We start from the raw sequence: 26,352 nt of genomic DNA, 5'->3' as shown, positions 1-26,352 counted from the left end.
TAAGTACATATACATTAAGTTTTTTGTTTATTTAAAGTTCTTATTCTGAATAAATACCTTCATTACTTATTTTATTTCTTTTATTTAACCTATAAACTTAAATGAGTATCAATTTGGCTGACTACAAGTTGTCTTTATTTTTAAATTATTTAATTTTATACAATAATGAATGTGATATTGTAAACTACTTGCCAAAGAAATTAAGGAGCAAACGAGCTTACGAGTAATCTGATCTTATGCATCTTCCCTACCTACCAAAGTACCTAAGTACCTACCGAATGCATATTAGGTAATTACTTAACTACTTAGATATACCGCCGCCTAAGAAAAGTATAATTATTAAATTAAGCTTTTCAAGATACTTATGGCCTGTTTCACCGCTTCCTGATAAGGTGCCCGATAGGGTATTTGACAGATTTTCCATACTCCATCTGTCAAATTAAGTGGTGAATAGCCTTATCAGCTGTCCTAGCACGGGGATTGTCAATCTAGAAGAAATAGATAAAAACAAGAAATAACTATAGTTTCTTGGAAAATAGTTCCTGACATAAAGTAAATAAGGTCGTAGATTCATCGGCAACAATAATCATTTTTTATGTAAGTTTTTCGAGTAACTTTTACGTTTTGCGAGCTCGGATTTATAAACATTTTATAAAATGTTACAATTTGTCTAGCACTTTGGCGATGTAGATTCTTTGAGGGTGGAATTATCAATTTTCCCACGCTAAACAATGGATAATAAAAACAGTTCACAAAATGCACTTCAAAATAAAATAACATTGACAATGAATCTACGACCTTATTTACTTACACGTAGGATCTTTTATCAAAAAAACTATAGCTATATTTTGTCTACGAAGATCGGAAACAAATTTCAATCCCCGTGCTAAGGAAGCGGTGAAACAGGCCCTTAATAAAATATAAGTTTCATTAGTAGTTAAGTACCTAAGTCTTGAAAGTCAGGATTCAGGAACATGTAACTTCCAAACCAATAAAAATTTGTATTGTTGCTTGGATGCCTTTATTTGTGAATTATGACGAATTACAAGTTAACTGCCCCGATAAGTAGAATAGCTGTAGGGGCTGAGTATCAGGGGGATGTGGTAATGTTCCCCTTCCGTTGTCTTGAATACAATCTGAAAAAAAAAACATTCTGAATAAACAATACTTACGCGGGCTCATCAGTCCGCGTAACTCAATATATATGTATTATCTATGGCGTAACTAGTCGCGTCAGCTGTTTTTTGCCATAATGTCCAGTCTTCGAAGGGTGACCACCGAGAACTCGACAAAACTATGGCGATGGTGGTAAGTTAAATAGTTGCGTGGACTTCAGTTTATAGCGCGCGATGTCAACAATATTGGTGTCAAAAGCTTTTATAAAAAAAACCCTGGCACCCCTTAAATCAAAACAGCTGTGCAGTGTGCACATAATAGGTATTTCAATTTTTTTATTAGACTTTATATTATTTTTATTTTTTATGCCAAATTTTTAAGCTTATTTAGCCCCCCAATTACACAACTTTACCCATAAACTAATTATCATTGATAGGTTTAAGGTTACGTCACTGCATAGATAAAGTACTGGTTAGTAAATAACGTAAAGAATAAATAAAATCGAAGAAATCGAGTGTAAGATAATACCACCTCTTATAGAAAGACTTTTGGGCAAGCGTTAGCGCGATGTAGAAGACGCACGGCGCCATCTATTATGAATTTTTGTAACTAACTTAATTTGAACAAATTTACGCATTTTCACCCCCTTACAACGCTTTTTTCAAGTAAAAAAGTAGCCTATGTCCTTTTTCAGGCTTTAGACTATCTGTATACAAAATTTCATTACAATCGGTTCGGTAGTTTTGGCGTGAAAGTGAGACAGACAGACAGACAGAGATACTTTCGCATTTATAATATTAGTATAGATTGTGTATAAGGCAGGGGTTCCCAAACTGCGCCGCGTGATATTCATCGCGCGAGCTCCGAAGAATCGGGGACCGCATTAACTCAAAATGTACCATGCTGAAAGAAGATGACGAAAATAAAAAATTGAAGATGAAAGTGCATGGTGTGGACATAGCTTATGCAGCACTCTACACAACATTTTTGACTTCTCAGAACTCACACGTGACACGAGCGTCGAGGAGCATACTAAATTGCGGTAGACGCATGAATAAAACAAAAATAAAATAGGCTGACTCAACCGGCAACGGCAAGCATTATATTTTGCCGACTAGTTAGTAGGGAAGTTTGGCATCGATTTTGGCGCCTGGCAATACGTCTCTTCTGGGGTTAGTGCCGACTGCCGTCAGTACTCGGCGGTAATTATTGCTTACCAATAGGCGAAAATCTACTCGTTATCGAGTTTCTTTAAAAATTGTTAGGCATAAATTTTACTTACCTCGACATAGGGATAAATCGTTTCCTTATTATTTTGTTTGTAGTAGTCCGCAACGTTGAATTTTAATTTGTAAGTTGCCGCTCCCACCACTTCGCTAGAGAAGGGGAACTGTATCCTGCCGTCTGCCGATGTAATAGTGTTGTGCCACAGCGTCCATTTATCGTCCTTCTGTTTGTACAATTCGACGAATAAATCCCTCGCCGGTTTTCCAGAGGACGTGTCCAACACGTGCGTGGTAAGGACTGGTCGCGACATAATTAATTATTCGTAAACGAATCGTGTGTTCAGATTAACACTGACATTTATACTAAAGTTTTGTGTGGGGTCACACGCTGCGAGATTGCATTTAGGCCTATTCTACACGGGTTTGTTTATGTAAATTTGCTTCGTTAATATTCACCTCCCACCTAATTACTTTTTGTTAATAAGAATTACCTTATTGCTGCTGGCTGTAGCTAAACTATTCACTTCTGTTACACAATACACAGTGCAGGGTTGTTTATAATAAGTAATTATTATATTTTAACAAAAAAATTAACCCGACTTCCAAGGTAAAAAATATATTCTTAAAATGGTCTAAAAAGTAGGTATGAAATTATAATTCTTATTCTTCATTAGTGCCTATTGAGGGTTCCGTAGCTAAATGGCAAAAAACGGAACCCTTATAGATTCGTCATGTCTGTCCGTCCGTATGTCACAGCCACTTTTCTCCGAAACTATAAGAGCTATACTATTGAAACTTAGTAAGATGTAGTCTGTGAACCGATTGATTTTGATACAAAAATGGAAAAATTATAAAAAATTTAGGGGTCCCCATAAATACAACTGAAACAAATTTTTTTTTCAAAATTCGACTGAACCTCAACTTATTCTGTATTTATCTCCATTATATTACTGTAAGCGAAATTGTGGTAAATGCTTGCAGTTATCTAAGCGATGCTGAAATTTCCAAGCTTTTATGTTTAGGTAAAGGCTCAGAAGTTCTGTTCATGTGCCTTTGGAATTTGGATCTAGAGACACCTTCGTATGAAATTTCACTTATTTGTAACATAATATGCTTGAGATACTAGAAACAACATCTTAAGCACCATGACGCGTGCTTTTATAAATTTCAAAAATTTCCCTCGATTGCTTAAAGATCCCATCATCAGATCATCACCTTCGTAATAATAATTGTACCAAATTCGGATTATACTAATAATAGAGTCGTAATGTGATGTTGCAAGATGTAAGGGTAGAGACGATTATGATGATGATTAATCTAATATACCATTAGCATATGCCTTCAATTCTTTAGACAACGTCGAAACCCCCAAACATAGTATCTTTAAGGAGGCCGGAGATCTGTTCACCACCTTCGAACCGTGGTATATCTTGGTGCAAAATCTGACTTTTTGGTAAGATTTTCTTGGAATACTTCGTTATTTATCCAAAATCACTTTATGTTTCCTTTTGAAATACTTCAGCTGATTATGAATCGAAATCGCAATATCATCCAGATAAATGGGTTTTTGGTATAAATAGCGAGGAATTTCTTCGATTAATAATTATAGATCCCATCATCAAGTCACCTTTTTTTATGAACATGGTACAAAATTTGGAATAAACCCGATACAATAGCGTAAAAATCTTGAAAATCGGTCCACAAACGGCGAAGTGATCGTAGAATATACAAAAAAATAAATTTAAAACAGACAACCATATAACCTCCTCCTTTTTGGAAGTCGGTTAAAAAGACATAATTGGGACAACTTCTCCAATGATAAAATGTATAGTAGGTAAATTAGATGGGAGTTTATAACGATCACAACTTAAATATAAGTACGACTTTAAGTGGAACAAAGTATAAACTACATAAAGAAGTACATACACTTCTATGGATGTAAATTCAAAATTGTAATAGTTCCACTGAGTACTAACCCTTATATTTAACTGTGGTAGAGTTATAAACACAAAGTGATAACAAGTGTGAGAGTCAGTTTATCACATTTTTTCTTATCATCATACACATACCTAACAATCTATTCTTATTCATGGTCGTGCAGAAGCTCATAAAGTAAATATTGATAAGTCTAAACTAAAGTAATAAGGTCAGTAACTAAAGTAAAATATACCTACCAACTATTTGAGTACCGTACCTGAAATTGTATAAAATCCTTTTACCACTGTTACCCTAAATCTGTGACCACTGTCGAGTGTCGACTGACGACTTAGGTGATAACTCCAGGGAGCAGCAATAACATTTTAAATTCCATTCCCCCAAGAAGGGTCAGTGCGATTTAAGGACTGTCCGTAACTAAACCTAAAGTATTTGATGGAAATGTAATCAGGCTCTTGCTTTGATATAAATCTTATAACTACTAATGTAGGTACTATCAGAGAAGTTGGTTCCTTGGCAGATGGTGGACCTAAGTAATTTGATCGCAATCGAACATTGAATTGACATCCTCATAAGTCCACCACATGCCGTAGGTCCGTCAACTGCAGGAATCAAATTTCCTCGATGGTACATAGGTGCTTAATTAAAGTAATCCAAGATCTCTAATACTAGTGATTCTGGTGTATTTTCCAATATGGCAGTTCTTTGGGTTGCAGTTTGAATAAAAAGCGTTGATGAGTCTTCTTCTCGTCTAGATCCAGGTGCTTAATGGCATATTGATCTTCCGGGTAGATAATATTTTCTTTAGGGTTTGTGAATTTCCCTTTATATTTTATGTTTTTTGGATAAAACTTATGTAGCGTTATTCTTTTATATTTCTTTGAAATTGTTTGATCGTGTTTATGTATGGTCCTCTTTAAGAATTTCTCCGTGTCTTCTGGATTTTTTTTCCTTTCTTCTACGTTCATAGAATTTAATATTTGTTTCGTTTCTGTTGGGCGACGTTTTATTTGATGTGATTTAGTCTGGTTCTGGCTGTCGCTAATCTTCTGCAGAGATTTTTCTATGAGTCGCTGCAATGTTTTGTCTCCAGTTATAACTCGGCACGGCACATGGGGAAACTTCTTGCACAGCGAAGTCAGCAATGAAATTAGAATAGAATTATTTTCGTTGGTTTTATCACCGTAAACATTTTCTAAAGGCTTCAGTGAATGTCCCTTGTATCTGAGAACTTTAGCACTGATAGGTGATGATAATATTGTGACCAAAATTATTATTTGTAATATTGATCTACTTGAAACGTAGCTTGGCATTGTTTTTTTTTAAAAGCCTGATTTGTACTAACTCGCTACTCAATACCTAACAAAACGTAGCAACTAAGTACCTATATAGACCGTACCTTGCTAGAAACCGTTTGAAAAACGTTAGAGTTAATGGTACTTAGTTTTCTATGTAATGTTTGTAAACTATCCACAAACATTTTGAAACAACATTTATAAGGCTATTTGAGCTCAGCAAAAACTTTACTTAGTTAGAAATGTGCCTCATATACAGGGTGCAATTTAACTTTCCTGCCAAATTTGGATATAATGATCCTTGTTAAAAATAAAAATACACGTATTTCTTCTTTTATAATCACTCAGTACTAAAATTTTGAGAAATAGCCTCCGAAAGTTAGCCTACCAAACACCACAAAATATGGACACATGCGCGGCCCGGCCCCGCCCCGTCCTTCCATTGACATTCTTGCAGTGACGGATTAAGACTACTTGATGCCCTAAGCAATCCATGCCTGTGGGCCCCCCTATCCGTATCTCGACCGACTCGATCCGTATCCGAATCGGTCTTTGAACCTTTACTCTTCTGGCAACCTCAGACGTGATGCCCTAGGCAATTGCTTAATTTGATTAATCCGCCACTGCATTCTTGTTATTATCATAAGTTGCGAATTTTCTCTTCATACTTTGACGGACTTAGGACCGTCAAATGTAAAGGACGTAGACAGGTATGTTTAACATAAAATTAATTGATACACATCAAAATAATGGAAAATTACAACTTTCTAATTAGGTACGAAAAATAAGCACTTTAGAAATTTATAATAAATCTAAACCATATCCTTTGCATTTAGGCGTATTTAAAAAATTCAATTAACTTATGTACACAGTACAATTAATTAAAAATCAAAATAACCTACCTCTAAATCTTATTTACTTCCATCTTGTCTACACTTAACATAGTTCAAACTGCAATCCGTTTTGCTCTAAGCAGTCTAGCGCGTTTTGCACATTGTCTTTAAGACTTTAAAAGTTTGTTAAGCACAACTTTGTCACTTTTAACCTCGTTAGAGGCATGTCTTCGAGGCTAGCTAGGCGTGTGCAGGTGTTGCGAAGAGCGAACTGTCCATAATCCGAGTCTTTGATTGTTTCGCGATTCAGATTCAGGGTACAGCTGCTGCATTCGAGAATCATCAATCAGCTGTTACGAAGACGAGGAAGGCTTTCTTGCTCGTACAGTCTCTGGGTTCCGCGTAATCTTTCGCCACTCAAAATGTAGCACCTCCACATTTCATAACACTCGATCGTGGTTAGGGTACATTGTAACAGACACTAATTAAAGCGCGGGGGCCGAGGGGGCCGTGACAAACAAAATAATTACGTGTTAGCTATACATCTACGCGCGTGGCACTAAACGGTCGCTGGCGTCACCCCCGCTTTACCCGTACGCATAACCGGCCTTCCGATTGGATATCGCGCGCGATGTAGTAGCGACCTCGCAATATCGTAATTATTATGAACTTATGGAGTGACCATTGTGCATCGATTTTTTTTTTGGGATAAAATATGTTATTGTAAAAAAATTAACACCCTATTTTTAGGTTTAATGGACTTACCTAATAATACCGAAGCCCCAAAAAAAATTTGGCAGGTAGGTTAAATTGCACCCTGTAGAAATAAAATACTGCTGTAATTTGCAGATTGATTTATGTTAGATTAGATTAGAGATGATTAATTATTAAGTTACATACTTAAATCTGAATAAGCCTGGTCAACCAAAAAAGTTTGTATAAAATAATATATTAAGTACTTACTTAAGTATAATATTGAATACCTACTACCTGGATGATTCTGAAACAAAATTTTGATTTTAATAAGTAATGAAAGTCCTAAAATCCTTAAATAAATATTTTATTCATTAAATCTATCAGTAGGTATAGTAACTAAGTCTAGGTATGTATAAGTCGTCGTCCAGTCGTGTCGGTCTGCCTCACTCGGTTATGAGAGTAAAGGAAGAATGACTGCTCTTGTGTGCTGCGTACACACTTGGGCACTATAAAAATTATTCCCGCCCAACTGGCCTGGACTTTAATGAAACCGACCACCGTCACCGTAATTGAACAACCTTGTAACTTATCTACTTCATCACCAGGCTAATGTATCTGGCTACATATAAAATGCAGATTTTTTTTATTTCAAATAATTTTCCGGCCCTAAAGCCTCCATTTATATAAAAAAACGGCATTTTTACTGCTACATGCCCTGCGTTCCATTTAGATTTTAGCGTTAAAAATAGGAGGCATTTTGAGCGTTTTGATCGTTTTTAACGCTAAATGGAACGCGGCGTTATTATGATCTTCCACTCACGTCTTCAGTTATGACCTATCACAATGCTCCGATTCCTCGGTTTTGACGCCCATGTATTCGCCGTTTCTGAAAGCCTCGTAAGTGTTGCTGAACCAGTCGTATGTGGAAGTGGAAGGAGAACAGTGAGAGTCATCACTGTATAGTAGCCTCAACTCAGTATCAGAGAACATTTTCGCCAGCTTAATCTTCAGTATCGCCTGCTCGCGGGGAGGGAACTTCTTAAAAGCGTCCGCGTAGCTCAAGAACAAATGGTCGATTCCGTCGTAGTCCATTTTCTTTTTTTTGTTAAAGTAGTTGTATAGTTCGTTGACCTCATTGGATTCTCTTTTTGTGCCTCGTCTTTTGTCTTTGGTCGTCCTGGCTAAACTGGAAATAGTTTGCGCGTACATATTGTATTCTTCAGGGTTGTCAGGACGCGGAGGAGACTCGGTGGTATTTCCGTACCGTGGTGTGTTGTAGTCGTCTAGGAAACTCAGCTGTGAGCTCCAAAGATATTGTGACAGTCTTTTGTTTGTCCCCGTCGTCATCTTCGCTATCTTTCTGTATTTTGTGTAGCCATCTCTTAATGTTTTCCATTTTGTTCTCACTGCATCACCTGCAAATAAAGAGATTGTGCTAAATTTAAATTCCCCTGACTGAACATGACGTGCTAGGGCAAAACGCTTAAAACTATTGTCACCCTCTATAGATACGAGTAGGTACTTATATTATATTGTATTTAAACATCATATTATTCATAATTTTAATATACTTATACTGACCGCCCGCAGCTCCGTTGCGCGAAAACTCGTTTATCGCGCGGGAACCGTACATTTTTCCGGGATGAAAAGTATCCTATGACCTTTCCCGGTAGGTATTCAAAGCACATTTCTTCATACCAAATTTCAGCAAAATCAGTTCAGCGGTTTGAGCGTGAAGAGGCAACAGACAGACAGAGAGACATTAGCATTTATAATATTATAGTAAATATGGATAGTATGGAACTATGGATATGGATTAACTTCCTAGCATAAAAAATGTGTAAAATTTCAGAAGTGTATATAGCTATCGCGGTTTTTGATATACCTACAGTTTGGAGACATACAGACAGACAGACAGCGAAGTCGGTATAGTGTCCCGTTTTCACCCTTTGGGTAAGGAACCCTAAAAATGTTACTTATGATTTTGTTGTTTTATACTTACCCAATTACTTACGTTACAAACTTTTAAACAATAATAACTAGATCTATGATTTTATCTTTAAAAGCAGGCCTACAAAACCTGAAATAATTTACTTCCTCGCACGCTAGCTGTAGCGATGTAACTTTATTGTACTTACTTTATTTAGTTTCGTTTTCGTTGCCTACCTTGAATCAAGCACTAAGTTAAAATATGAGGAAAACATAGGTACTTAAATGAGTTTCAAAGTCTGAATTGCGTTCCTGTAATTTGGGCTACTATAGTCTATAATGCACAGTTTACCTGCACCACAGAATATATATTAGTAGTACTAACCTGCACTAAATCCATACTTAATGGATTTAGTGCAGGTTGGTAAAAATGTGTCTGTCTGTCTGTTATCTCTTCACGCCCAAACCGCTGAACCGATTTTGCTGAAATTTGGTATGGAGATATTTTAAGTCCCGGGTAAGGACATATGATACATTTTATCCCGGAAAAATGTACGGTTCCCGCGCGATAAACGAATTTGGCGCAACGGAGTTGCGGGCGTCATCTAGTAGTCTATAATGCACAGTAGGTTTACCTGCACTAAATAGTAAATACACACAAACCGAAACGTAGGTAAGTAGGTACATAAATGTACAAAGCGACCAAATGTTTCAACTTACCGCTCTGATCGAGCTGATTCCCTATAGCCTCCCAAATAGCGTTCTTTAGGCTGACGTTCTTGTAGTCGACATGAGTTACGTCGTACAGGAAAACATGTTTTCGTACACACTCTATTAGCCTTTCGATGTCCATTTTGAGGTTGTTCTGGGCAATATTTACTAAGCGCCGCGCTCGGCGCGACGTGTTCTCCCTCTCCACAGAACCGGGATACTACAAAATACTTTTGAACGCCGCCGTCCCGCCCCGCAGACGCCCCGTCGCGTCGCGCCGGCCGTCTAGGGTACACCGGTTTTGCAGAGTCTCGGCACGGTCGGACTCAATTTTGTTTTGTTGACGGCGCGCGGCGCGACCGCGGCGCGGCGGGGCAGGGCGCGCCGACCACCGACGCCGCGGCGCGACGCATGGGCGCCAGAGACCGCCACGCGCCCGCCGCGGCCCGACGCGACGCGAAAGCGTTGCGTAAGCAGCATTGTTGAAAAGTAGGTATCAGGTAAAAGTTTCAAAGGACAGCGAATATATTTTTATCTGGCATTTTATAATAGCAAAAAAAACACCTGATTGATGCTAAACCGACTATTTAAAATAGTAGTTCTTATAAAGCGCCATCTCTTAGATGCTATTGGAACAAGTTAGCAAAGCGTCATCTATTGAGTTTTAGTTGAACCTTTTAATAAGCTACTTTACTAAAGTCTTGCAAGTCTGTTCTGACATTTTAATATTTCTACTCGATATTAGATGGCGAACCCTAAACAATTTTCGATGTTATAAAAAGGAGGTTGGCAACGAGTTCATGTTACTTTTAAGGCTTCCGTACCTAAGGTTAAAAGAGGGATCCTATTACTAAGACTTCACTGTCCGTCCGTCTGTCTGTCCGTTTGTCTGTCTGTCTCCAGGCTGTCATTCCAGAACCGCTATAGCTAGACTAGTGAAATTTTCACATCTTCTTAAGGCCACTATAGGCACTATACTCTATAGCAGGGGTTCCGAAACTTATTTTGTCTACTGTCCACTTTGAGAACAAATTATCTTTTAGGCCCTTGGGCGTAGCCACACAGGGGCAAGGAGCAACGGGTCCTTCCTGTTTCATACCACTTATTTTTCATACCGCGGTATGAAACAGCGAAGTACTGTTTTTGAATTACCTGTTTCGTACCGCGGTGCTTGGAGTGGTATGAAACGACGAATTCTTTTTTGGTATGGGTGGATTCGTACCATGAATTTTATTAAATATTTTTAGTCTAATCACTTATTTATACTGGCGTATTGAAAAGTGGTAACAAGAAGAAATAAAAAAATATTTTGTATAAAGAAAACATGTAATTTCTTTCAAAATCAAAAATATATTATATACTATTTTATTTTGTTGTTTATACGTGGGAGAGCCAAGCTTCGGCACGAATGGGCCGGCTCGACCGGAGAAATACCACGTTCTCACAGAAAACCGGCGTGAAACAGCGCTTGCGCTGTGTTTCGCCGAGTGAGTGAGTTTACCGGAGGCCCAATCCCCTATCCTATTTCCTTCCTTCCCTACCCTCCCCTATTACCCTATTTCCTCTTAAAAGGCCGGCCACGCACTTGCAGCTCTTCTGATGCTGCGAGTGTCCATGGGTGACGGAAGTTGCTTTCCATCAGGCGACCCGTTTGCTCGTTTGCCCCCTTATTTCATAAAAAAAAAACTATCAGACTTCTAACAATAGAATCACAGCTTGATTACACATAGAACTTTAAAATTAACACTATATAATTAATTTTAAATTATCAAAGAGAATATAAATATACTTATGGTCCGGGAGCTGTCAATCTCAAAAGTTCCCTCATAGTGTTCATTGATTTTTTTGATGAAAATAGATAGTTTAGAAAATAAAAATAAAAAAACCGGCCAAGTGCGTGTTGGGCCACGCGCAATATAGGTAGGGTTCCGTAGTACCGCTACTTTTTAAAATTTTGTATGGTTGTGACGTGGGAGAGCCATGCTTCGGCACAAATGGGCGGGCTCGATCGGAAAAATACCACGGGCTCACAGAAAACCGGCGTGAAACAGCGCTTGCGCTGTGTTTCGCCGAGTGAGTGAGTTTACCGGAGGCCCACCGCCCAATCCCCTACCCTATTCTCTTCCCTACTCTCCCCTGTCCTATTACCCTATTCCCTCTTAAAAGGATGGCAACGCAACTGCAGCTCTTCTGATGTTGCGAGTGTCCATGGGCGACGGAAGTTGCTTTCCATCTGGTGACCCGTTTGCTCGTTTCATATTCTTTGATTTATTTCAATTGAATGTGTTGATCTTTTTGAATTTTTTACATCATCAGGTTTTTTTAATAAAGCACAATAATACTTGGAGTCTTTTCGTATACCATCAATAAATTGCCCAATATGTATTTGGTTTCTCTGAGATGAATTTATTTAATTTAAATAATCAAAAAAAAATATGTAATAAATAATAATAATAAATAATAAAATAAAATTAACTAATTTATTATTTTATAATTTATATAATACTATTCTACTGTCCCGGCAAATGTTGTTTTGCCATAAAATTATTTTCCTTATTTTCCTGCTTTTCTCTTGAAGGTATTTCTGATTTTTTTTCTATAGACCTCACGGAGCCCGAGACCTTTCCAACGAATGCAAAACCGTGGAAATCGGTTCGTGCGTTCTGGAGTTATAGCGCCAGGAAGGAAAACCGAAGGAAAATGTCGTGATTTTAGTGTTTCGCCATAAAGCAGGGAGCACAATGGCTCTGATGGCGGGACCAATAATGGCAATTTCACTTTACCACTAAGGCAGCACAAACCAGGCGTTTCACCAGCAAACTTCAATGCTCCACAATGCTGGCAAACAACCTCCATTGGACCAATAAACGATGCAAGCTGTAGTCGATGGTGCAATCATACAGAAACGCTGCTCGATTCAAATCAATACTTTAACCATTTCTTCTTGCACTTCGAAGATTATTCCTCTGTTCATCTGTACGATAAGCTCGACGATTTCTCGTTTCTAACCTAGCCGTTTCACGGGCTGCCTCTCTTTGCTCTTGTGTTTAAGAAGCACGAATTAAGGCCCTTCTTTGCTACATACTAACGCGGCGCTGTTCTCGTGCAATTTCTCGTTCTCCATCAGATAATTGACTCGCGATATTCCGTTGCCTAATTGCATTACGGCTTCGCTGGGAAAGATTAGATCTTCTAGGACGCGGCATTGTTATTAAAATGTGCACTCGCATAAAACCACCAAATATAATAACAGTGCCTGAACTTTCGAGACATAGACAATAGCTTAAAGAGTATATAACCACTACGTATGAATAGCTTATAAATCAAAATCATAGACAACCTATAAAAAGACATTTACACTTTTGTTAACCTGTAGATTGTTTTTCCTTAATCTTATAACCTTTACCAACTGATTTTTTATTCCCTAAATTCCGTTCCTTTCCGATGATTTTATGTTTTTACTGTAGAATAAATCTTAGGTATTATTTTCGGGAATTAAAAATTAAATAATCAACAAATAATTTTCGAAAATTAATGTCTAATACAAATAAATATAACAGTACCTGAACTTTGTAGACATTTTACAAAAAATAAATTTCTGAACGCACACATGATGTCTTCAGAACAAAATAAAGTTGTGGCTTAAAGGTCTCAGCCATGGGCGTACCCAGGTTCTGGGCCAGGGGGCGGGGGGGGGGGGGGGGGCAAATTACCCAGGTTCTGGGCCAGGGGGGGGGGGGGGGGGGCAAATTACGCAGAATCTGGGCCAGGGGGGGGGCAAATTACGCAGAATCTGGGCCAGGGGGGCAAATCAGATTTTTTATAAGCTAGGTGTTTATAAAGAATAAAAAAATAATAATTTTTAGTTGTATTGCAAACAAATTGCAAAAATTCGTTATTTTTATTGATGAAAGTACTAGATAATATACTTAGTAGGGACATCAACATGAGCCAGGGGGGGGGGCAGCCCCCTCTGCCCCCCCCCCCCCCCCCCCTCGGTACGCCCATGGTCTCAGCAACCAGGCCATAAGCTCCAAAAAAACCATAACCGACTTCAAAGTAATGAAGACCGTAGTATGTACAGAAATAGTTGAGATTTAGACGAATTCTGAAAAAGGCACTATTATAGAGTAAAAGTTATTTAATTACTTTTTAGTTCATATTATTATTGTTTTTACCTTGGAAGTCGTTTTTAATTTTTTGTTAAAAATAATAATTTCCCTCTTTTTAGTTATTTACAAGATAAGGCTTTATGCTTAAATAACCACTACGAATGTTAACTATTCACATTATGTTACTGTAAGCGAAATTGTGGTAAATGCTTGCTGTTATCTAAGCGATACTGCAATTTAAAAACTTTTATCTTTAAAGGTTCAGGAGTTCTGTACAGTGCCTTTGGACCAAGAGACACCTTTGTATGAACTTTCTCTTATTCGTAACATATGTTTAAGTTACCAGAAACAACATTTTAACCACTATGAGTCTTTTGATAAATTTCAAGGATTTCCCTCGATTGCTCATAGATCCCATCATCAGCTCACCACTTTCGTAATTATTATACAAAATCAAGATTATGCCCTATACAACAACACAAGAATTTTGAAGATCGGTCCACAAACAGCGAAATAATCAACAAAAACATCTGCTTCGATGTAAAGTATCACGAAAAGCATCAATAATTGGGTCATAATGTGATGACCCATGGCATAATTATGATTTTGATGATGATGATCAAATAAATTTATGTATTGGCTTATACTTTCAGTTGTTTAAACAACGCCGAAATCCCCGAACCTGTATCTATAAGGATTCAAAAGTTCTGTTGGGTACCTTCGGATCCAGGGTATACCTGGTGCGAAATCTTACTTTTGGTAGCATTTACCTCGAATGCTTCAGAAAAAATTTAAATCACTATATGTTTCCATACAAATTTCAAGGAGTCCCCTCGATTCCTCTAGGATCCCATCATCAGATCACCACTTTTGTGAACATGGTACCAAATTCGAGTTAAACCCTATACAACACAAAAAGAATTTTAAAAATCGGATCACAAACAAATCTCGTTGAACATCGAAAAAAAAAAAGATACATATACAGCCGAACGTATAACCTCCTCCTTCTTGGAAGTCGGTAACAAATTAATTAATATGCCTAAACCTCACGAAAAATCATTACCTATTCCGATTGAAAAGCGCATGAAAATCCGTGCAGTGGTTTTTGAGTTTACCACGATCAGACATACAGACAAACCGAACTAAGGACTTCGTTTTATAAAATGTACTGATTAATAAAATAATCACAATTGAGTATTTTGTGGTCACATTGACGGCAAAAGGCCAAATTAAGGTATTTCTTGTATGGGAGCCTCCTTCAAATACTTTCTTTATTTTGTTTTTTAGTATTTGTTGCTATAGCGGCAATAGAAAAACGTTATTTATGCCAACTATCTAGCTAGCGTAGTTCTTGAGATACAGCCTGGAGACGGACAGACAGACAGGCTTCAAAGTCTTTGTAATATTTTCTATTTGGGTAAGGAACTTTAAATAAATTACAAACAAAAAACTTTTTGAGAAAAAGCTTTTATTTAAATAGTCTAAAAGGAATAAAATAATTTCTCCTTAAAAATTTTAACTATTAAGTTATAATCCTCAATATATTATACAATTTGCATGATAATAAAAGCTTGTCGCGCGATTTGAAAATAAACTAATAATACAATTTAACTGAGTAAATTAATATTATATTTTTATTTTAATAAATATTTATCAAGTACTGATAGCGCGACAAGCTTTTATTATCATGCAAATTGTATAATATATTGAGGATTATAACTTAATAGTTAAATTTTTTAGGGAGAAATTATTTTATTCTTTTTAGACTATTTAAATAAAAGCTTTTTCTCAAAAAGTTTTTTGTTTATAATTTATTTTTTGTTTTTTAGTTATCTCTGGCTAGATTTCTGCATGACTGAAAAGTTAAATTTCATTTAACAAAAGAGACCGGATTCAACCGGGCATTTTATGAAACCCGTCAGTCAGTCACGACACGACACGACACGACTGACTATTTCTCTTGACTTTTCAATTTACTCTCAATGAGCCCTTTTATTTGATACCCATATTATAGAAGTGCTTTAAAATAACTATTCCCCTATCTTGGCTAAGCCGCTATATTGGATGTAGAATGACATTATGACATTCGTTTTCGAGTTACTTTCAATGAGCCCTTTCATTTGATATCCATATTGCAGAAGTGCATAAATAATAACTATTCCCTAATCTTGGACGAGCCGCCATGTTGGATGTAGAATGAAATTACATTAATTTTCGAGTTACTCTCATAAAAACCCTTTCATTTATATTCCATATTGTAGGACTGCAAAGGAAATAATTATTTCGTCATCTTGGATGGTCGGCCATATTGGATTTAGAGTGATGTCACAACTCACAAACCATATCGTGCATGGTCATCCAAACTCAACGTGCATGCAAAATTTCAGCTCAATCGGTTAAATATCCTAGATTCAAATTAGTAAATCTCCAATCTCCATGCCAAATTTCATCAAAATAGATTAAATATAAGTTTAGGCGAGAATAATAAAAGTTTATTGTGCGGTAACCGTACATTTTCCGGGATAAAATTAGTATTCCTTGTCCTTTCCCGAGACTCAAAGTATCTCCATACCAAATTCCATCAAAATAGATTGAATAGTTTACGCGCAAATCATAAAAGTATATTGTGCAGTAGCCGTACATTTTTCGGGACAAAATGTATTCTATATTCTTTTTCGAGACTCAAAGTATCTTTATACCCAGCAAAATGGATCCAGCCGTTTACGCGTGATGTTGTGAGGTCGTGACTACGCGAAATATATCGTTCCGGGCAGCTTCGCCTGCGTAAATTAGATATTTCACAGACAAATTAGTCCACAAAGAATAGCCTATGATGGTCTATTTCTTATCTGTGCCAAATAACAGAAAAATTGCTCCAGTAGTTCGTGAGATAAGCCCTTTCAAATAATTTCCCCCGTTGTTTCCACACTTTCTTCTATTTCTCCGGTCCTATTAGTATTAGCGTGATAAAATATAGCCTATAGCCTTTCTCGATAAATGGGCTATCTAGCACTGAAAGATTTTTTCAAATCGGGCCAGTAGTTCCTGAGATTAGCGCGTTCAAACAAACAAACAAACTCTTCCCAATTATTATATTAGTATATACATATAATTTTATTTTTATTTTATTTTATAGATATAAGAGAGTGGGAATACCTCCTTTTAATCAGTATGTTTTAAAGCACTATTCAAACTTTTAGGATTGAGCGTACCCATGAAAATATGCAACTTTAACTATGCAGTCAATTTTTAAGTTGTTATATATACAAAAATACGTTAGCGATTAAAATTTTTCAACTTAGAAATTCATCTGGTGTTCGCATCGCAAAAATTAAATCGATCGGGTGGTGGCAAGAGGTTGCCAGCGTTAATTTAAAGTAGGAAAATTATTATTATTTTCATGTGATTTTTGATTTATTTTGTCATGGCAATTTTTTTTTGGTATTACATACTAATTTCGCGTCAGAAAAAAAAAGCCAACACAGCTGAAACCACATGAAAATAACAATAATTTTCCTACTTTTAATTAACGATGGCAACACCTTCCCACCATTCCATTTAACATTTTTTTGGGTGCACAGGAAGTACAGAGCAACTGTTTGGAAAAGAAAAGTCGCTGAATCTACATTTTTTCCATTTTTTCCCGACCCCACTACACCCACACCCACCGCCCACGGCCTGCCAGCACGCAGATTAATTATCAGAAAAGGTCGGAGTTTTAATACAGTTGAAGCCACATGACCGATTTGCCCGTCAGCTCTTAGTCGAAAACAATGATACTACGCGTCTAGTAATTCGTAGCAGCGCTACGTTATGCTACGCCGTAGCTACGTGCAGTAGAATTATTCTACTAATTAAGCGACCACCATTTCTTTCACTGGCAATGATCAACATTCATTTTAGTTCCAACTTCCAACTAACTTTACAAGCCTCTAACGTTTAAACGTTGGATATTGATCTTGCCTAACTCGAATTCGGACCGCCGAAAAAGCTGCGTACATGCAATTTTTTCCATTTTTGCGAACAATAAACGTAAAAAGAATATTCACGTATGGAAACGAATAGGCTGGCTAAAAAAGCCTGCCGTATAAAGGAGAAGTAAAAAAACTGTGACGGAAGTCCCTCTATCAAGTCAGCCGCAGCCGAGCGACGGCCTTTAGTTTTTGTTGGTCAGCTAGACGCCTGACGGTGTCACTATGTGGATAAGGTGTAATATTTTAATAGCTAGTTCACATATTTTTTTAGATAGTAATTTAAAAGTTATTAAGTAAATAATAAAAGCAGATGTACCATCGAAGAAATGACCCATGTCGTTTGGTCGTGTGATGTCAATTTAATGATAGTCGTGACTCGTGATCCATCGGTTGGCTTTGACATAACGCAAATATAAAAATCAAAATTGTTTTATTTCTGAATAAATTTAAAATAAATATTTTCAGAAGGTTCTACATGGTGCCTGCCACCGGTTCGGGAACTAACCCGGCGCGAAGAACCGGCGTAAGAAACTCGCACGGGGCTCACTTTTTTACCAAAAAAGTTAGAAAAAAATTAATCGTAATATTACATAGGTCCGCCGTCTGCCTATTAATGAACTTCTCTGATAGTACCTCTGGAGATAGTGTAGTAACTATTAATCTAATTATTTTGCGCACTATCAACTTGCAACACACTACAAAGCACGGCGCAACTTTAGCAATAAAACGTTTATCATAGTTGAAAATCGGCCACTTTGATGTCTAATTGTTTTTATCCTTGACATTTGATTTTCGATTGTCAATTATTATATGAGATAGCGTTGAGATCGTATTTTAAGACTGTGTGTATGTATATTCCTGCAACAGAAAACGAAGAACTCTAGCACTAATAGGTACTAAACCCGGTATATCCTGACTATGGATTTCGTGTGTCCAGCGGTAGTGACGTATGGCGGCCATATTCGGCAGCGGTCGCCACCGCGCCACTGTCTATTTGTTCGCGTTTCTGCTGACCGTACCACACACTACAACCCTTATGACCTCGGAGTTGTATGAAAATAACCCTTGTGTTCTTCACGTTAAGGTCATGTTAAAGGTAAAATAACATCTGTACCTAACAGTGCTGATGCAAAACACCGATAACCATCATTTCTAGTTATATTTTATAGCTTTCTTTACTGTTTGTTAGGCTATTCGTTTTATTTATTTGTTTTGTGTGACTGGACCACGTGGTGTTATTTTTTCAAAAGCTTATGTTATCGGTTTTTATGATTAGATTAGGAGACTACATATAAAATTTTAGGACGTAGACAGACGTAGACTAACACAAAATAACTTTAATTTTTTTCTAAACGAAACGTCTTTTCAAAAATAATAATTCGTGATAGAAACTATGTATATTCCAAAGAGCAACCTATGAGAAATAATATTGTTATAGTCTTTTGATTTCAGCGGGTTATAATGCAGTGAAAAAACTGATTCTAGAGAAAGGTTAACATCATGTCTAGCATTGTAAATGGATGAGTCGATATAACGCGATATGTTTCGAGTCTCAATAAGTGTTTTTTTTTTGTTAAAAATTAAAAAAAATACCTTCAAATTTGTTACGTACTATATCAAATACCACTAGGAAGAGGTATAAAGCCTATGCGTAGGTATACTCTACAATGTATCCGTTTGCGTCACCAATGGCGCGCTTGCAACAGTTGCGGGCCCCGGGATTGGGCCCCGGCGGCCCCCGGCGGGCGGGGCCCACTCCATTACTGTAGCTACGTTGTTACAGAATGGTAAAAGATAGCCTGAAAAAAGCTGTTATAAATTTTGGGTAGGTGAGGTCATTACAGAAATATGCCATAAAGTAAATAATATACATGGACAAGTAATGAAAGTTACGCAATAATATTGAAAAGCAGCGGAATAAAACATTTTTTTTTAATATTGCAAATAGGCCAATTCATGTCATGACATATAACGTACTTTTTCGTTATCGTATTTTACAGTGAGTTTCACTTTATGAGGCACTTATTTTATTATGCTAGGAGGTTTCAAAATAAATGTAGTATGGTATTTTATGTGTATTGAGTAGGTTGCATAATTATTCGCCTCAATTGTTTTAATTAAAAATAAAAAATAAAATTTAAAACAATTGAGGTATATATAATAAGTGCCTCATAAAGTGAAACTCACTGTAAAAATACGAAAACGAAAAAGTAATAACTTAAAACTCCTAAACGTGTTTCGTTCAAAATCAACCTGGCATTAACACCTTTTAATATGATCTGTGTCTGAGTGAGACGGAGGTAGAGGGGTGAGGGGGAGGGATGATATTCAAATAGCGAACATTTCATTTTAACGCTTTACCAAGATATTTGCTCGCTAGACGCTCCCACGGTGTTTAGGGATGGGGGAAGTTGAATGTCGATGAATGACGTCAAAGTTTTAACTTTATCGTAGAAGCTCATTTAAATATGTGACCTAATTAACGCAATGAAAGGAATACTAAAACAAATAATATTAAAACTGTTTCGTATATAAAGTTTCAAATAACTAATAGTTCGTACCACATGACCAGATTTGACTGGTTGAATCGTAGGAATTAAAAATATCGATCATTAATCACTATAAATAAATGAATGGTAAGTTGCTATGAACGATAACAATAATTATTACATTTATTTCTGGTAATCTTATGTTTTTTCAGATTTGTTTGCTACGCCGTAGCAGCGTAGCAATTTCGTAGCCGTAGTAAGTAGCGTTTTTGCTAGAAGTATCAATTTAACTCCGTTAAGTTTATAAAATAATCGATTGGATAGTTGGCTGGCGTTGAAATTATTTTATACTGTTCGTGACCTACCGTCAAAAATTAAGACTAGTAACCCCGAGACAACTGGCTATTTTATGCATCATTAATAATATAACGTTCCCTGTACGATCGAATTATAATTTACGTCAAACCAGCGTTTAATATGGTTTACATAATATTATGAGATAACCATTTTGTGGCTTAATAGAAACGAACAAGGAAAAAAGCTGCAGCTGACATTGCCTAAAATAGAAGAGTCGATGCTATGTACATGTAGGATACTATTCTCAAATCGCGGAATTCTGTCTGTAGCGGTCATTGACCCTGTCAAAAACTTGTCATTTTCTATTCATTCAAACCGCGATTGACAATGAAGTAACAGATGTTTAGACTAAGGCCCACTTGCGCCAGATTGGGTTAACACGCTTAACTCTGAGTTAAATTATTCTTAGGCCCACTTGCGCCAGACTGGGTTAACACGCTTTACTATGAGTTATATTATACTTCGAATTTAAATTCACATCATGTCTTGCACCACCAAGAGTTAGGAGTTAACCTCGTGTTAATTTTTTAAAATTTTAACCCACCGATGTCGGAGGGTTAAATCAACTAACTCTGGGTTAGTAATATCAAAACTGATATTTTTCGGTTATGACTTATGTAGTTTGTTGTGTTCAGTAATAGGTACCGGTTTTATTTTGTGTTTAACCATGATAAATGATCAGTGGTTGTTATCTGATGATGATGAAGAAATTATCGAATACATTAGTTCGGACTCGTATTACAGAAGGATTGCAGAACGGACCGATCTGTTTAGGGTCCCGTATTTACTCACAAAGAGACAAAGATTTCCATCGAAGATTTCGCCTAGAAAAATAAACTGTTCTCTTTTTATTAAATAAAATTGAAAATAATTGCAATATACAAATGAGCATAAAAAGTAAGTCCCTACCAAAGTTCAATAATAATATCATTGGATTAGTGCGTCTTTAGTGAACTCCTTTATAAATAGGTAGACTAGATAAACATTGGACACAAGTGTTTCTTCCCAATTTTTATCATTTTCCGCCTAATTTATTTGCACAAAATATCACAACACCCACGCACAATGCGACATAGAACCACGTGTCATTTCAAATCTGACATAAGGAGATAGCCTTATTTAAAGTACTGTAGAGCGAGAGAGAGCAGTACACTTAAATTATTCAGCATTCGCTCTATCATATTTGGCTGGGTGTAAAAAGAATGAATGAACCCGGAATAAGCCCGGGTTAGTTGACTCCGGGATAAATTCTTCTGGTGCAATATGTAGTATGAGTTAAAAATTAAAAACGTTAACACTGAGTTATTAAGCCCCGGGTTATTTATTTAACTCAAAGTTTTGGCGCAAGTGGGCCTTAGAATTTAAATTCACATCATGTCTTGCACCACCAAGAGTTAGGAGTTAACCGCGAGTTAATTTTTTAAATTTTTAACCCACCGATGTCGGAGGGTTAAATGAACTAACTCTGGGTTAGTAATATCAAAACTAAGATTTTTCGGTTATAACTTATGTACTTTGTTGTGTTCAGTAATAGGTACCGGTTTTATTTTGCGTTTAACCATGATAAATGATCAGTGGTTGTTATCTGATGATGAAGAAATTATCGAATACATTAGTTCGGACTCGTATTACAGAAGGATTGTAGTAGAACGGACCGATCTGTTTAGGGTCCCGTATTTACTCACAAAGAGACAAAGATTTCCATCTAAGATTTCGCCTAGAAAAAAACTGTTCTCTTTTTATTAAATAAAATTGAAAATAATTGCAATATACTCATGAGCATAAAAAGTAATTCCCTACCAAAGTTTAATAATAATATCATTGGATTAGTGCGTCTTTAGTGAACTCCTTTATAAATAGGTAGACTGGATAAACATTGGACACAAGTGTTTCTTCCCAATTTTTATCCTTTTCCGCTTAATTTATTTGCACAAAATATCACAATTGCAATTCACAACCCAATATGACATAGAATCACGTGTCATTTGAAATCTGACATAAGGCCTTATTTAAAGTACTGTGGAGCGAGAGAGAGCAGTACACTTAAATTATTCAGCATTCGCTCTATCATATTTGGCTGGATGTAAAAAGAATGAATGAACATGACATAAGCCCGGGTTAGTTGACTCCGGGATAAATTCTTCTGGTGCAATATGTAGTATGAGTTAAAAATTAAAAACGTTAACACTGAGTTATTAAGCCCCGGGTTATTTATTTAACTCAAAGTTTTGGCGCAAGTGGGCCTTAGAATTTAAATTCACATCATGTCTTGCACCACCAAGAGTTAGGAGTTAACCGCGAGTTAATTTTTTAAATTTTTAACCCACCGATGTCGGAGGGTTAAATGAACTAACTCTGGGTTAGTAATATCAAAACTAAGATTTTTCGGTTATAACTTATGTACTTTGTTGTGTTCAGTAATAGGTACCGGTTTTATTTTGCGTTTAACCATGATAAATGATCAGTGGTTGTTATCTGATGATGAAGAAATTATCGAATACATTAGTTCGGACTCGTATTACAGAAGGATTGTAGTAGAACGGACCGATCTGTTTAGGGTCCCGTATTTACTCACAAAGAGACAAAGATTTCCATCTAAGATTTCGCCTAGAAAAAAACTGTTCTCTTTTTATTAAATAAAATTGAAAATAATTGCAATATACTCATGAGCATAAAAAGTAATTCCCTACCAAAGTTTAATAATAATATCATTGGATTAGTGCGTCTTTAGTGAACTCCTTTATAAATAGGTAGACTGGATAAACATTGGACACAAGTGTTTCTTCCCAATTTTTATCCTTTTCCGCTTAATTTATTTGCACAAAATATCACAATTGCAATTCACAACCCAATATGACATAGAATCACGTGTCATTTGAAATCTGACATAAGGCCTTATTTAAAGTACTGTGGAGCGAGAGAGAGCAGTACACTTAAATTATTCAGCATTTGCTCTATCATATTTGGCTGGATGTAAAAAGAATGAATGAACATGACATAAGCCCGGGTTAGTTGACTCTGTGATAAATTCTTCTGGTGCAATATGTAGTATGAGTTAAAAATTAAAAACGTTAACACTGTGTTATTAAGCCCCGGGTTATTTATTTAACTCAAAGTTTTGGCGCAAGTGGGCCTAAGGGTGATATTGTATTTTGCATAGGTACACGGTACGATGTGAACACAGTATGAAAAAAATATCACTACAAACTCATAAATAGTTGTAGATTATCATACGAAGAGGTAACAAAGACGTTTTCCGATGAAACTATAATATTTTGTATATACAAGAATTCAATTTTATTCTTAAGTTAACAGAATGCAGTGCAAGTATTTTTTACGCAGCTCCTAGACTAGAAAGTTCAATGACCGCTGGTGCCACCTTAAATTGTCCTGATTTATAATGCTTTCATATTCATAAATTTTACATTATCGATATCGATACCGCCACATCGCCATCCCTACACCAAGTTGAGACGTTTGCGAAATGTGAACATTTCACGAATCGGTCGTAGCGCTCCGGAATTCTCATTTGCGCGCCCCTCCCCCCCGCGTCAGCCCCGCGCTCCCCGCACACACCCTTCTCACCTGAAGCAGGGTTCACACCCGAATATCCAGGAAATTTAATCGCCTCGAGGATTATCTTGAGATTTATTTTAAGTATTTTTAAAGTGCTTCAAAACCAAAGTATACACTTATTTGTATTTTGCTAATAATAGTGATACAAGGAAAAGAAAAGTTAATACATATCTTCGAAAGTAGACATTTACGGCCGTTCCCAATATTTGATCTATCTCTGGTTTTGCCCTACTAGAGATAGGAATAGCTCAGATTAGACATTAGAGACATATATTTTATGTCAATTGTGAGCTATTCCTATCTCTAGTAGGGCAAAACCAGAGATAGATCAAATATTGGGAATGGCCGTTAGACTGTAAGTAAATCCTTTATTTTATTTTATTTATAAGGTATTATTTTTTTCTTGCTACGGGTTTGTTATTTTATTGTTACAGCGGTACTACTTTCTTAATGACCTACCTACCTACCTACCTTAAGCCTTACTCAACGCTCTTTTCATAGCTGTAACGATTATTTTGAAATTTAAATGTTAAGGTTATAACATATTCACAGCTCCCTCATTTAATTAAAACTACAGAAAAACTATATTCATTCTCGAAAAAATGACAATTATTCGTGACGTACTCAATCAAATCGCAACAGGTATAAAATTAATGATATCCGCGCCCTGGCCGAAACACAATACGCGCAGATATTCAGTTATACATTAATAATTACACCGCCCGGCCTCCCCCAGCGCCCCCTCGAGCCCCCCCGGCTCATTGTAATTTAAATCGAATTCCCTTCAACAAGCAAATTGAAATATTTCAATTTGGCACCTCCCGGCTGTGACGCATTGACAATTTAGATATTAATATCGATAGCTGGGTCCTGATTCCAGTATTTTAGATAATTTGATTTGTTCATTGTTAGATCTATTCCATTTTCTTGCAAACACCAAAAAGTATTCTGTTGTATGGAAAATATTATGTATGAAAAAAATGACGCAAGGAAAGTGTATAATTATTTAATTGAACACGAATTTCCACCAAGAAGTTACAGTACATTCAATATCATAATATCAGAGAAACAAAGCAGAGAAATCAATTCAAAGGCGGATGGCGGACTGTGTCCAATTCATCTGGCCACGACTTACATTGACTTGATATAAACCGACCAAATAACGTAAATCCGCCACCTGTTCTTGTATGGTACATCAAATAGCTGCCTGTTAAAGATTTCACCAATCAAAACTCGTTTAATGCTAGTTTAGTTTAGTTATCAATTTTGTACTACAAATTGTTGTTTAATACGAAACGATCTGTATCGAATAAAGAACGAATATCGTAGAATCGAGGTACTTTTGTAGAGTCGGCGTCATTAGTTGGGTGTACTGGTGGGTTTGATTTAAAAGTGATTTTAATTTAAGCTTTAGGTAATAGAATTTTCAATTTTAATGTTAGCTTAGAATTATTGAGATTGATGTAAACGTATAGTGAGTTCTATTTTAGGGTCAGGGTTATAATAAGACCTTAAGAATTTTCATAAACCATTCGTTCATTGTACCTACTTTTAGGCTCTATTCCATTTTAAAATCCTATCATATTATATACCTATGGAAATATCAGAAATAAGCAATACTACTAACCACAAAGCACAGTTATTAGTATAAAAGTTAAAGTTTAAGATAACCTTTATTTCAATTTATAAATACAAATATTCATATGTTTGAGCTCATTAAAACGGGGCGAAGACCGACCAACAAAAGAAAAATGACCAAAGAGGTGCTTGAAACTTTGTGTTTTCGCGTCGTAACATTATTTACTGTAATAAAAATTATAGGGTCTTGAAAAGGAAAACTTTAGATTTGAAATTGTTGATTACTATTCCTAATAGTATATAATATTATTATGATTCAAATTTTTGTTAAATGTGAAAGATACTAAATGCTGAGTTGTTTGGATGATTAATATCTACGAAAAGTAGCTCATAATAGATGAACCTAGTTCACGAAGTTTTAGTGTTCGGTAAAATATAATATTCACATTATTACAAAACCCCAAAGCTCTACAAAACGTAGAGTTCCATTGTTGTTTCGTACTACAATACGAATGTCGCGTTATC

The 26,352-nt window shown here is 36.3% G+C and overlaps 2 protein-coding genes across 2 annotated transcripts; both read right to left on the bottom strand.

Annotated features, from left to right (window-relative positions):
- Nucleotides 1-1,004: 1,004 nt before the first annotated feature.
- LOC121727852 (5-hydroxyisourate hydrolase) lies at nucleotides 1,005-2,868 on the bottom strand. Its single transcript, XM_042115880.1, has 2 exons — nucleotides 2,399-2,868; nucleotides 1,005-1,136 (listed from the first exon to the last, which is right to left on the bottom strand). The coding sequence occupies exons 1-2, from the start codon at nucleotides 2,651-2,653 to the stop codon at nucleotides 1,050-1,052; spliced, it is 342 nt and encodes a 113-aa protein (XP_041971814.1). The 5' UTR covers nucleotides 2,654-2,868; the 3' UTR covers nucleotides 1,005-1,049.
- A 4,580-nt stretch (nucleotides 2,869-7,448) lies between these two features.
- Nucleotides 7,449-10,115, bottom strand: LOC121727810. The gene is made up of 2 exons (XM_042115810.1): nucleotides 9,751-10,115; nucleotides 7,449-8,516 (listed from the first exon to the last, which is right to left on the bottom strand). The coding sequence occupies exons 1-2, from the start codon at nucleotides 9,881-9,883 to the stop codon at nucleotides 7,930-7,932; spliced, it is 720 nt and encodes a 239-aa protein (XP_041971744.1). The 5' UTR covers nucleotides 9,884-10,115; the 3' UTR covers nucleotides 7,449-7,929.
- Nucleotides 10,116-26,352: the final 16,237 nt, after the last annotated feature.

The sequence above is a fragment of the Aricia agestis genome, chromosome 6 (assembly GCF_905147365.1).
Source record: "Aricia agestis chromosome 6, ilAriAges1.1, whole genome shotgun sequence".
NCBI classification, from domain to species: Eukaryota; Metazoa; Arthropoda; class Insecta; order Lepidoptera; family Lycaenidae; genus Aricia; species Aricia agestis.
Note: the sequence above shows the minus strand (reverse complement) of the source record. Positions and strands in the feature narration are given on the sequence as shown.